This window comes from Mytilus galloprovincialis, chromosome 3 (assembly GCF_965363235.1).
Source record: "Mytilus galloprovincialis chromosome 3, xbMytGall1.hap1.1, whole genome shotgun sequence".
NCBI classification, from domain to species: Eukaryota; Metazoa; Mollusca; class Bivalvia; order Mytilida; family Mytilidae; genus Mytilus; species Mytilus galloprovincialis.
In genome coordinates, this window is record NC_134840.1 from 91686222 (window position 1) to 91700780 (window position 14559).

The 14559-nt window shown below is 31.2% G+C and overlaps 1 protein-coding gene across 1 annotated transcript in view; it reads left to right on the forward strand.

Annotated features, from left to right (window-relative positions):
* LOC143069374 (glypican-5-like) overlaps window positions 1-14559 on the forward strand; it is a 34517-nt gene that overhangs the window by 14916 nt on the left and 5042 nt on the right. Inside the window, exons 3-5 of the mRNA XM_076243970.1 lie at window positions 6342-7045; window positions 13088-13353; window positions 14312-14414. Of these exons, the coding sequence (XP_076100085.1) occupies window positions 6342-7045; window positions 13088-13353; window positions 14312-14414 (1073 nt within the window). The remainder of the gene's footprint in view (window positions 1-6341; window positions 7046-13087; window positions 13354-14311; window positions 14415-14559) is intronic.

Here is a 14559-nt window from a genome sequence, read left to right on the forward strand (position 1 = left end):
TATCAGATTATCCATACAACTTATTTACCCAACGTTATTGACAGCGGGGCCCACAGAGATGGCTCCCATCTCAATGATATCTAGTTACAGTTAAAATCAGGGATTGCATTACCCTTGTTACATCCAAGCAGGAAATATTAGCCATTCTTTTTTCAATAGAATGAATAAGAATCAGGAATGGTTTCTCCCTTCATTGTTACATCAAAACAGGAAATATAGGCCATTCCTATTTTTTTGATTTTTGTGATCTTAGCCAAAAGTTGGAACAACTTAATAAGGAAGTGTTTAAATCTTCAGATTATAATGTCTTGTTGATGCTTGTAATTGCACTAGCTTAACAAATATTCAATTGCCCTTACTGTTTTCTTAGAAAAAAAGAAATCTATCACTGTTTTAAGATGGATTTATGGTCTTTGCTGTAAACTTGTATGCCAATAGATCTTCCATCTCAACTATTAAAATACTATGACAGGAAGCCAATTTTATGGTAATGTTTAATTGCTGTATAGTGTACAGTGAATTGCATCATGATCCTTGTATGTGAAATCTATATAGTCGGAGAGTTAATGATATATTGACAATTAATAAAAGGAGTTGTGGGGTATACAGCAACCCAAAGACAGGATCCAGAGGGCAACATATAGTCTTCATCAATATACATGTGTCTTAACAATTTTGTCAAACTCTATATCTCTATCCATAGTATATACATGATATAGAACTGGTGAATAATTTAACTAAAACAATCACAGATCTGTCATTGCAAATAGGTGGATGTCACTCTACATCAATTGTACAGGGATTGGTTAAAATAACCTAACATGGATTTTTAAAAGTTATATATTTTTATAGATCTGAAGGTTGTGTATCTCATGGCTACAAGTTGTTTCAGTTGTGTTCTGTTAATGCTTTTGATTGATTTGGTTTCAATTCTTGTTGGTTTAGTAAATCGAGTAGATCCTGACAATTGATTTCTCTGTATTAAAGGTAGACCATAGTTGTATATGGATAATTTGATTCCCTGGATCCATGTATTTGTTGACACCAACATTTGTTATGCAATATGCCCAGCCTCCGTATTGTGGAAAAATATACAAAAAGTATCTGGAATTTTATTTACATAATGGTAGAATGGAATGCTGATTATGACAAACTTTGGAATTTTTAAGCCACAATATAGGGATTGTAACTGATGATTGATTATATGCCCTAAGCACATTACAGATGCAGTAAATCATTGCAATCCAAACAATAATTAGATTAAAATCCACTCATTTTTGAAACTTCATTAGATTGGGGGCAAAAAATATAATTGTAGCAGGGTTAACTTATAAGGACATGGTTTGAGATTATTTCTAGTGGTATAATCCTTCACCAATTTTTTTTCAAAGGATGGATTAATATAATTTAAATTTCTATCTTCAATCTTTCAACTCTATTCAGGATATAAATATATTTGTATGGTATGAATTTTAATTATATTGAAACCAACTTTGCACTAGTTTAAGATATGAAGGTTGGTACAAGAAAACATTATTAACTAGTTAAAGTTGACTTTGGATGGTTTGGCTGTTTGGCATTTTTTAATGCTCTTAAATCATTTGATATATTAGGCATCTGAACCTTTTTGTCAAAAGCATACCTAATGAAGGTTATTTTAAAAATACCATTACTCATAGTTACACCAAAGGTTCAAATACATTGATTCTTGGTTTTTTTCACCAGTTTTCTTTGAAATGTCAAGTTTTGATACCTCTTTTGAACTCTAATGCATTTTTTCCATCTCTATGTTATTCCATACAGGTACACCTGACTTTTGTCCTATTTATATAAAGATTTAATATACAAAAAATGACACTGCTTGTTTACAGATGACAGCTCTCGTTAAATTTTCGCTTCAAAGATGAAAATATTTTTGTCACTTCTAAGATGAAAAAGGTTTCCTAACTTCAAAGGTGAATATTTTTTGCTACTTCAAAGATGAAAGTGTTTTTGTCACTTTAAAGATGAAATATTTTCTTGTTGTGTTTTTCAGAGATTCTGATGTTTTCTAAATGTTTTATTAGTGACAATGTTTTTCTTGATGCTTCAGAAATAAGTTTTTCTTATTTTTGCACTAGACATACCATATTATTTTTGGGTCACATAGAGACAACATGTTTTTAGCTCACCTGTCCTGAAGGGACAAGTGAGCTTATGCCATCACTTGGCGTCCGTCGTCGTCCGTCGTCTGTCGTCCGTCGTCTGTCGTCTGTAATCGTCTGTCGTCGTAAACTATTTCAAGAATCTTCTCCTCTGAAACTACTGGGCCAAATACTTTCAAACTTAAACTGAATGTTCCTTAGGGTATCTAATTTATAAATTGTATCCGAAGTTTTGATCTATCAACAAACATGGTCGCCATTGCTAAAAATAGAACATGGGGTCAAATGCAGTTTTTGGCTTATAACTCAAAAACCAAAGCATTTAGAGCAAGTCTGACATGGGGTAATATTGTTTATCAGGTCAAGATCTATCTGCCCTGAAATTTTCAGATGAATCAGACAACCCGTTGTTGGGTTGCTGCCCCTGAATTGGTAATTTTAACGAAATTTTGCTGTTTTTGGTTATTATCTTGAATATTATTATAGATAGAAATAAACTGTAAACAGGAATAATGTTCAGCAAAGTAAGATTTACAAATAAGTCAAATGACGGAAATGGTCAGTTGACCCCTTTAGGAGTTATTGCCCTTTATAGTCAATTTTTAACCATTTTTCGTAAATCTTAGTAATCTTTTACAAAAATCTTTTCCTCTGAAACTACTGGGCCAAATACTTCCAAACTTTAACTGAATGTTCCTTAGGGTATCTAGTTTGTAAATTGTATCCGAAGTTGTGATCTATCAACAAACATGGTCGCCATTGCTAAAAATAGAACATAGGGGTCAAATGCAGTTTTTGGCTTATAACTCAAAAACCAAAGCATTTAGAGCAAATCTGACATGGGATAATATTGTTTATCAGGTCAAGATCTATCTGCCCTGAAATTTTCAGATGAATCAGACAACCTGTTGTTGGGTTACTGCCCCTGAATTGGTAATTTTAAAGAAATTTTGCTGTTTTTGGTTACTATCTTGAATATTATTATAGATAGAGATAAACTGTAAACAGCAATAATGTTCAGCAAAGTAAGATTTACAAATAAGTCAACATGACGGAAATGGTCAGTTGACCCCTTTAGGAGTTATTGCCCTTTATAGTCAATTTTTAACTATTTTTCGTAAATCTTAGTAATCTTTTACAAAAATCTTCTCCTCTGAAACTACTGGGCCAAATACTTCCAAATTTTAACTGAATGTTACTTAGGGTATCTAGTTTGTAAATTGTATCCGAAGTTATGATCTATCAACAAACATGGTCGCCATTGCTAAAAATAGAACATGGGGTCAAATGCAGTTTTTGGCTTATAACTCAAAAACCAAAGCATTTAGAGCAAATCTGACATTGGGTAATATTGTTTATCAGGTCAAGATCTATCTGCCCTGAAATTTTCAGATGAATCAGACAACCTGTTGTTGGGTTGCTGCCCCTGAATTGATAATTTTAAGGAAATTTTGCTGTTTTTGTTTATTATCTTGAATATAATTATAGATAGAAATAAACTGTAAACAGCAATAATGTTCAGCAAAGTAAGATCTTCAATTAAGTCAATTTGACCAAAATTGTCAATTGACCCCTTAAGGAGTTATTGCCCTTTAAAGACTTTTTTCACAATTTGTTCATCATGTTGACTTACTTTAAAAAATCTTCTCCTTTGAAACTGCTGTATCAATTTCAGCCAAACTTAGGCTAAATGGGTTTCAGAGTATCTAGTATAAATTTTATATTTTATTTCCTTGTATGTCAAGAAACATAGCTCCTATGGCTAAAATAGAACATAGGAGAAAATGATTAATTTTTTTTGGCTTTTGAAGAAAATAGGACGATCCAAAAAACATTTAAATAAATTGAAAAGCCAAAATAATCATTGATGAGAGATTTAACCAAAAGAATTAAGGTGAGCGATTCAGGCTCTTGAGAGCCTCTTGTTTTGGTCTCTTCTGAATATGTAAGGTTGTGTTGTGTCAGAGATAACACTGTTTTTTTTTTGTTTTTGAAGAGATGACACTGTATAATTGACACTGATGAGTGTGTGCACTCACTCCCACAATCACCCAAAAGATTACATGCGGTTTTATAAATTACAATGTTTTCTTATTGTTTCATAAATTACAATGTTTTCTTATTGTTTCATAAATTACAATGTTTTCTTATTGTTTCATAAATTACAATGTTTTCTTATTGTTTCATAAATTACAATTTTTTCTTGTTGTTTCTCAAATTACAAGGTGTTAATGTAGTTCCATAGATTACACTGTTTTCTTCTTGTTTCATAAATAACCATGTTTCTTGTTATTTCATAAATAAAAAATTACAAGGTTTTTTTTCTGGTTTCAGTAATTACACTTTTTGTATCTAAATGACTTCAATGTTTTCTTGTATTTAAAATACTACTCTAAAATACTACAAAGTTTTCTCCTTGTTTCAAAAAATACAAAGTTTGTCTTGTTATACCTGAAATTAAAATGTTTCGTCTTGTTTCTAAATTACATTGTTGTTTGGGTGACTCAGGAGTGACTATGTGGTGTTTTATTATGAAAAATATATACTTCAAATGTGTTTTATATAAAAGAAAAGTAAATGACTAGTCAAAGGAGGAAATTATGTGATATATATCAATGCATATTCTTACAGGTTTAGCGGTTATTACTTCCTCCTTCTATTGAATTTATAAGGGTTTTTTATTTATCATGTAAAAAAAAGATCAAAGGTGTTTAAATAATCTTTGAACAAAATGAAATAATGAGGGATTTATAACATAACTCCATTGTTTACACTTCAGCTTATTGGAGTACCACTTAATGCTATTGATGCATGTAAATTTGAATTCCGTGTGAAAACTTTAACCATGTTAGGAATGTGAGAATTCAGGTTATAAAGATAAAGCGGTTTTATTCAGAAATAGTTTTATGCTGGTGCCTTTAGACTTGTAAATTCAGGCACCTCTACTAATTTAAGGAATAACGACAAAAGTCTTGAATTTTAGATAAAGTTCAGTGCTACAATGTATTGTTTATCGGTGTTCATCTGAAATCACCTAGTTATCCCATCTTAAGTTCAATCACTTATTTAAACCAGGACTGAATTTGAATTATGTTTACTGTGTATTTATTATCCCTAATAAATACATGTATAACAAAGTATTTTACCTAAGGGGGGCAATTTAGGTCATAATTGATGTAGATTTATATACAAGTTTGGGTTGAGATCATTTGATAATAAAATTTTTGAATAAGTGTTTGCCTCTTCTATCACCATTTTAGATTGATGATATTCAAGATTTTTTGTAAATATTTGGTGATATTTCAAAGAAGGAAAAGAAAATTGTCAAAAAATAAAACACGAAGATTTTGGTACAACTACTGTGAGAAAACTATATTGAAGTTTATTTGACATAAGTCAATTTATATTCCTTTTATTATGGCAGATTTGTTCACTTTTAGGGTATCATTTTTTGTGAATTGATGAAAAAAAACCTGACTTTTGTTGATATTTAATTTTGTAGTTTTGGTAAACCAAAATGTATTCAGACTTGTAAGAATTTTGTGCTTTGTAAAACGATTCATATTGCTGCTAACCTCAATTTACCAATCAAATTCATGAAAATTGCTCCCCAGAAAACTGTTGTCTCTTTGACTACTTTAAATTAGTTTCTTCTAGGCAGTATTATATAGTGAATCACAATCTCAGTATACTATATAATCATGATGATAACTAAAAGCTTTACTTATGCAAAAAATCAACCTTGCAACATGTAAAAAAACAAAATAAATAAACCATATGAAACAATAAATCAATTAAGGTACAATGAGAGCCTTCTTTCTTCATCTCTGTTTGTTGAAGATATTGCCTACTTGAAACCTAGAGGTTGTTGATAGGTGTAATATTTTGATGAATTTTCTTTGCCATCATAGATATCAGATCTAGATTTATTTGAAAGACTGTACTAAAAAATAAACAATATTCACTTGTTCTACACTTTCTTAGATAGTTTTAATTTACAGGTTTCTTTGGTATCGAATAGTTCAAAACTTATCTTTCCACCTTCTTCAATTTATTTATATTAAGTTCCCACAACTTTTAGCATACATTGGAGTTAACAAATACATTGTCACCCAATAATATTGATACGATTATTATCATATCTCATTTCTTGCAGTATTTTTATGTTATTTAATATTTTTTTTCTTTATTTTACAGAAAGATTATCTTCATTAATTCTTTTATCTGAGAACAAAACTTCAGTGACTTTAGAAGATCTTTATAAAATTCCAAAGTCAGAATATAGTCAAACTGTATCAGAATTCTTTTCACAGATACGACTGTTCATGAAACAAAAACAAGTGAGTTTATATGCCTCTGTTGCAACGTTTTATGACAATATATTTCCATCAGTGTTGAAGTACAATCTTCATAGTGGGAAAGTTTTGACTTTGACGCCAGAACAGACTTCATGCTTGCGATGGAAACGACAAGACATTGTTCCGGTACCATTTGGAAAAACCCAATACAATATTTCACACAGTTTACAACATACAATGTCAAATGTGAAATCATACATAGAAGTGCTTTCTCTAGTTGTTGAAGCCATTAACTTGACTGATAATGCTTCAGTCACAGAAAAATGTGTTCACCAAGTGACTCAGCTCCAGTTTTGTTCACGTTGTCAAAACGAAACCACTGTGTTACCATGTAAAGGATTATGTTTGAATACAATGAGAAGATGTCTAGCACAGTTTTCCATTTTACATCAAGACTGGAAAAAACTGATGATGTCGGTTGTTCGGCTGGATGGTGGACAAAGCGATAAATACAATGTGGAAGCAATACTACAACAACTGAGTCATGATATTGATATGTCAATCAAACATGCAGTTCGTAACATTGCAGTTACTTATAATGTTGTAAGTATAGATTGTTATAAATATACTTTTATTGAGTAATGCCTACACCCTCCTCCGAATCTGTCTACAGCTGAAATTTTAGTTTTCTATCAACCAATGCTTACCAGTGTTTATTTTGAATGTGACCTACCTAATGGGACTTGTTACTGGTTCTTTTACTAACATGAGCAACATGCTGGTGCCAAATGTGGAGCAGGATCTGCTTACCCTTCCAGAGCACCCAAGTTCACCTCAGTTTTTTGGTGGGGTTCATGTTGCTTAGACTTTTTCTGCACTGTAACATTAATATGATTTTTCAAATTTTGCATTTTGTGTGTTTTATATGGATGTCTGGTTTGAATTAATTAACAACTTATCTTTAAACTTTTGTTGGGTTGTGTGTGCTTGTCCTGATTTAGATAGAATGTTGACCAAGTTGTCTTTTATGTTATATTGGGTTGGTGTCTTCTTGACATTACCCCACACCTTCTGTTCAATTTTTTAGGAGGGATGGATTTTATTTAGTCTGTGTGTTGTATATATTTCCTGATATGTATGTCCTGCCAATATTTTTAAGCCAGATTTAGCACAGCAGTTAAATTCATTTATATTGATGGAGAATATATTTCTTTTACAATCAAGATGAACCTGTCATTTCTGACTAGTTTGTGACAGTGATGGTCCTATAAAGGTACAATTCTTGTCATTTCCTGTCAACAGTTTAACATGAAGGCCATTTTTGTCTATTTTTGCATTTCCGTTTTAACAGTTGTTTTCAAGTTTAAAGCAATGATATCAGTGACAAGCCCTCCCACTTTAAATTCAGGTCTAAATCTAGTTGAAATATATGCTTTATAGGCTTGATGAATATCCTATATGTCTATACTCAGTGTCTCCAGTCATGATATGGATAGACTCCTGGCCCCTAAATATATATCACAACAAAGATGAACTTCAAACAAAATTAGATAAACAAAATAAAAAATCGCAAAAAATATAATATCATCATTATTTTCCTTTTTTGGTTGTGAAGATTATCCTGAATTTACAAATTGATATGGAAATTAAGCCACTCTACTAATATTGCCATTAACGGTAATACTGTCAAATTACACCTCTAAAGCTTTTTGTTGGAACACAATCTATTTCCATTTATTGTTCAACAGAAGAGATCTGCTATTATAATAGATAATTATGTATTGAATAACTCTAATTTATTTACTAATAGTTTTAAAAGATATTATGTTTAAAACACCAATAAGTAGAAGTTAGTTATTTTAAAAGATATTATGTTTAAAACACCAATTAGTAGAAGTCAGTTATTTTCTAAAGAAGACATTAGGCTTGCACAAAGAGTAATGAATGTATAAGAGCTTTTTTCTCAATATTGCATGTATCCAGATTTCACTGTAAATATATAATTATGTTTTTTTGTCACACATGCAACTTAATTTTACTATTAGATGCTAGATGCATGCACGTAAATGAAGTACTTTTCTGGAAGCCAACGATAATTAGTTCAAAACCATTATGATGTTTAGCAGTGTAACACCCAATGCATGTAAAATTGCTTTTTAATGGATGCTGAGAATCAGACAGAGAGAGACCTGTTGTGAAATGCTCTTTTAGTAAAATTGCTAAATTTGATGTCAGATGTAGCAATGGTCATGATACCAATCAAAAGCACTCCTAAGAAACACTTCTTTTATGAGTGCGTGTGTTTATAGAACTAGCATTTACTGAACACACAATGAGTGCTTCAACACTACATATACATTTTTTAGGATACATTTCCTTGTGACAGATAATTTTGAAAGTTTTACATAAATCAATTATATCACTGTTTAGGCAAAGTTTCCTGAGAGCACCCCCAGTACATGGTGGGGTTCATGTTGCTCAGCCTTTAGTTTTCTATCTTGTGTTTTGTGTACTGTTGTTTGCTTGTCTGTTTATTTTTTAGCCATCAGGTGACGTCAGTTTATTTTCGTCTTACAAGTTTGAATGTCCCCTTTGTGATTGTTTGCATCCCTCTAAAATATATGGGAAACTGGGTGAAATGAGGGATTTTGATTGCTAGTTGTAAGCAGGGAAATGTTTGAAAGGGTAAGAAATTATACCTAGTGGATGTCATCTATGAACCTTTTTTGGAGGTGTTGCTGACAGCGGGAGTGATATTGATATTACTCACAAGATATTATTACCTGAAATGACATCCTTTTATATGTAACAAAAAATAATAATTAAACGAGCTCACTTGACTATTCCTGAAAACTATATGTTGACATTTAGATATGATTTTGTTGATTTTTTATGTTGTTTGACATGTTTGGTAGCTGTTTTGACAGAAATTGTCCTATTAACAGTACTAGTCTTGTCATTGACTGTCAACAATTTTACATGAGGGCCTTTCATGCTTTTTTTTTGCATTTCCTTTTCAACAGACTCTGCTTTCAAGTTTTTGAAATTAATGTTTACAAAAAAAAATCTTTTATGCATATTAAAGTTTTTAAATTTTTAAAACACTGAAACATCTATTCTTACAATGATTTTCATGGATATCCATATATCTAATAGCAAATCACTCTTTGGGTGGGGGAGGGGGAGGGTCCTGCAAAGAGATTCCCATTAGATAACTAGTTATAAGTTTAAAATTGAATGAAATTTTCTAAGTCACAATGAAATACATTTTGAATATAAGTTTAAAATTGAATGAAATTTTCTAAGTCACAATGAAATACATTTTGAATATTTTCTTTATATTTAAGTAAAGAAGATTCTCTTGTTAATCAAACATTGCTGTAAAGTCATTGCAAGTGTTTTGATTTAACTTTTCATGGGACAAATTGTTCTGCAAAATTTTATTTTTTTACATTTTCTGCTTGATTCTGTTCATTCTGAGGCATCAAATTTACATTCTCTCCCTGATTCTGTTCATTCCGATGCATCAAATTTACATTTTCAAGATTTTATCTTCATCACAAAAGTAGCTAAAATTTCCAATTTTACAGTATGCATTTCAAACAAAGTTATCAGATAAAGACTGACACCACAATCATATGCAACCAAAAAAATTGGATTCAAGAACGAATTTATAGATATCAGTACTTGACAGTCGTAGGTGTGTGTGTACGTTAAGTCATGCTGATAGCATTAAGTGAAGCTGATTTCGTGACCTGCTTTGATAAAAAGCAAAAAATAAAGCAATTTTTGTTACAATGACTCTTTATTGCCAGAACATTTCATAGATATTTGGCAAAATTAAGATGTAATTTTTCATTTGTTAACTCCCAAAGATATTACTTCTGTTTTTTCAAAGACATGAGAGATAGAAACTTTGGTACAAAACAGACTGTTGGAAACACGAAAATCTATTAAAACTTTGACATTTGAAAGATGTTTTTCATATATTATCTCATCAACTTGTATTTAGTTTGTAATTTTTGAGTATTTGATTGAGTGATTATTCTGTCTCTCAGATTCATCTTTCAGATTAGTCTGTTTTTTTAAACATTGGCTCGATTGCAATGATACAATTTTATAAATTACTTTCCACTATGAAATCATGGCTGCATTCAGATGGATTTTTAATTTAGTGGTTTTAAGTAAACAAGTGTAGGATTGTATATGAATTCATAATAAGAACATTTCAATGTTTCTGCAATTGCAAGAATTTCAATAATTGGTTTGTTTGTGAGGCAATTTTGGTAACAGGGTTCTAGCTTGTTCTATACTGAATGTTTACCCAATATACACAAGCAAAGAATTTGATGTTGTAAGGAATGCTCTTCACTTCAAAAGCAAATATTTGTCCACGTGGAAAGTGGTCTTTAATTTGTGTCTTTAGTCCTGCTGCTACAAATCTTTTTATTTATCATTTTGAAAGCCAATTTTCGCTGTTATTTAAACTGTATTATACCCTGCTTAAATGAGGAAAAATGTTGTTTGCATTTGGACAAAAGAAGTTCTTCATTATAGAAAATTATCAGCAAGTTTTGACGTAGATATTTTATTTATGAAATAGGTATTCAATTCATTAGATAGGTTTGAAAAAGGTCAATATGCTAGACAGTCTGACAATGTTAAAGTTTGTCAATAAAGTAAATTTTTTCTCCTCACTAAGTTAACTTGGTATTTATAAACAGCTTAATCTTGTTTGGACTATCTATTTTAAATTGAATTACCCAAGTATTTTAGTTTCATAAGTAAAGCGAGCTTATCATTGGACTGTAAATTGTAAATTGACTTTCAATTTATACTTAGCAGATGACTAATATTTCCAACTTTATATAGATGGTCAGAAAGTAGACCACAAAGTTGTGAAATGTTAGAACTTCTATCATAAAAATTGCTGCTTGGGCTAATTCCAACAGTCCATGAAGCTACAAAAGAGGGGGGATTAAGTCAGATTTGTAACAGTTCTGTAAGCAATGTGTATTTGTGCATCCTGTTCTAAGTATGATTTAGATGAGATTAATTGAAAGAAAAAATAAATATTAAATCAACAAAGCTGCTTGTTTTGTTTTCAGTTGTTATCCTTGTTGAAATCTGTTTTGTAAAGTTCATCACTTTACTGAAAACTTATGGTAACAATATAGAAGTAAAAAATACTGAAATTGACTACATTTGTTAACAGTGTTTTATATACTTCTTGGACATCTGGGTACAGGATAGTGGTAGGGTAGGCTTTTCACGATTTTATTCCAGATATCTCAGTTGCATACATACAAGATTACAGCCTGGAAGTGAAGAAGTTTTTCAAAATTTATACCACTTTTGGAATGAGACTTTTTCTCACCGTGTGACATGTTACCTTATATATTTACTGTTGAATATTTCACTTCAATCGCAGAATCACATACCAGTGATCTGGTAGCATATTTATAGCACATCAAAGTAAAATATGGTACAACAAAGTGGTTTCCTGTATTACTTTATACCATTACAATGAACAATTATGGGAACTAAGCTTGTTTTTCAAGACGTACATGATGATAAAAGCCCTATGTTTCTGGTTTGACTAGTGCAAGGGTATTTTAAATGTTAAAGCATTATTGTAAATATCCATCAGCAAAGACATGGATTTAATTGACATGAATGCAGGTTGTCATGTCAAGTAGATACTAAAAAAGGCAGCTTTAGTTTTCACTAGGTTGTCAGATATATCAACAGATGGTGGAAAAAATGGCAGAGTTTGATAAAAAATGAAATAAACCATTAATTTGGAAGAAATTTGAAACTTGAAAAGTGTTACACTCACTCATTAGGCAGTTCAAAGTGAGAAATACAGATAAACATGCCAGCCTTGTGTTGTGGTAGTTGATGATAGGGGAATTCTATACTGCTTAGACTCTAATTAGCTCAAGTGCTTAAAGTCTAACACCAGCATCTATGGCATCTACCTCATTTGTCAAGACAGACCAGAAATTATCTAATAGCTTTACACCTGTGACCATTCTATTGCTGTGGTATACTAGACAATAGTCAATTTGTAAACAGTGAAATTCTTCCTTGTTCCAATTTCCTGCTTCCCTGGTTTTTTCAAGATGAAGATGAAAAATCAGTTCAGTGACTTCAGTGTCTGAAGTATCATGGAGGAAATCCTTTTATTGGAAACAAACCTTTAAAAAATATAATTTCCGGAATGTCCTATATTAAAAACTTTTTCAAGAAATGATTGCTTAATGTTCTGTTATAAATTACTATGTACTAGCAAGTGATACAACAGTTCTACATGGTGTCTTTTAAAACCAGCTAATTTCTTAAGAACAGTGGCTGATGCATCTTGTACTTTACCATTAGACAGTTGATGTGACAGATTTATATAACCTGTAGCGTTCTAAACCATTGCACTCTACAGATGTTATTGCCAAGGCAGATTGATTCCATTTAAACCATACCAATTTATGTCAATGGAATTGATTTTGCTATCATTACAAAAAACAGTTGCAGATGTAAAATTGCATAAATGTTTGTCACTGTATGAAAAGTATTCTTTACAAAAGTATGACATCTTGATCTTGTGAAGTCTGTAATTTATTTTATTTTTATATAATTTTTTTATAGGCTAAAGGTTTGTGTGATATTTCCGCAGCAGACACACAAATTCCAATCAGAACCGCTTCAAGTGAGCTGGGAACACAACTCAAGCATAACAGAAACCGTAGAACAATGGGTGGAGACCTAAACGATCAAGTCCTACAAGTGAAAGAACAACTTCTTATTTCAATGAATATTTTTAGCACTCTTTCTGAAGATATTTGTGAGCAAAAACTATTTTATGACCAGGATCCAGATAGTAATACCTGTTGGAATGGTACTTTGGTTGGCAGGTAATTTTAACTACTATATATATTAATTGCATATGAATAAAGAAGGATGTGAGGATAGATTTAAATGAGACTGCAACACAACAAAGATTACCTAACCTTTATATCTTAAGAATACCAAAAGTCACTAAACCTTTGTACTCTGTGGTCTGGTGGTATCTTGCTAGCTTTGAGTATAGGCGGCCAAGGGATCAATTCCCTACTGGTTAAAAACAACGAAAGACTTGAAATTGGCATTTGCTGCTTCTCAAATTAGCATGAAGCAAGATGAAGAGTAAGAGGAAAGAGTAGTCTGTTTGTACAAAGCAGGGTGTAAATTCATATCGCATTATCATGTTCTCAGCCTGAATATGCGTTTGCTACTAGAAGTTAAAGACTACTACTTAAAGTTAACCCCCATAACTAAAGATACATTTATATGTGAAGGAATTCAATACTTAGGAATTAACTATTATGTTAGAAGGTTAATAGAAAGTTAATGCTGATCTTGTCAGTTTGGAACATGGTTATTAACTGTCTGGTGAATATTCCAGTTCAAACCTACATCAATGCTTGCTTGATCAACTGGTAACCTAATTCATTTACTATTTGAACACAAATTTGAATGTCAAAAGGGATTCTCTACCAATTTTCACATTGAGATATATTCATCAAATAGTTATTTTTACATTTATCTAAATAGGTTTGGAATATATCTAGTCTTTTATGAAATTCTCAGGAGAAAAAGTGATAAGCAAGAATGAAATTGTTTTTGAGATATCTTTGGACTCCAGGGAACAAAACAGGAGACAGCACTTATCTTTGTTTTATGGAATTTTGTTAGATGTCGTCTGCTGAAGACGTTGTTGATTGACAAAAAATTATCTAATTTGGGAATACAGGAATTAAGTAATATCAACATTTTTCCATTAGTTGCATTCTTTACATGATATTTTGAGGAGTTTATTCTGTTCTATTTTAGATTCACTGGTAATATAGAGCATCTTAAAGCATTTACCACGTCAGAGATGGATGTGGACCCACAATTAATAACAATGAGAGACAAACTGTCATTGACGAGAAATGTAAGTGACAATGTTATTATAAAAATGTATTAATAGAGATTGTATCAGAAATAATTATACACTACTGATATAAATGCTGATATTTATCATAAGTTACACTTCATTCCTTTTGTCTTATATCAAGGTCCATTGTATTTGTGAGGAA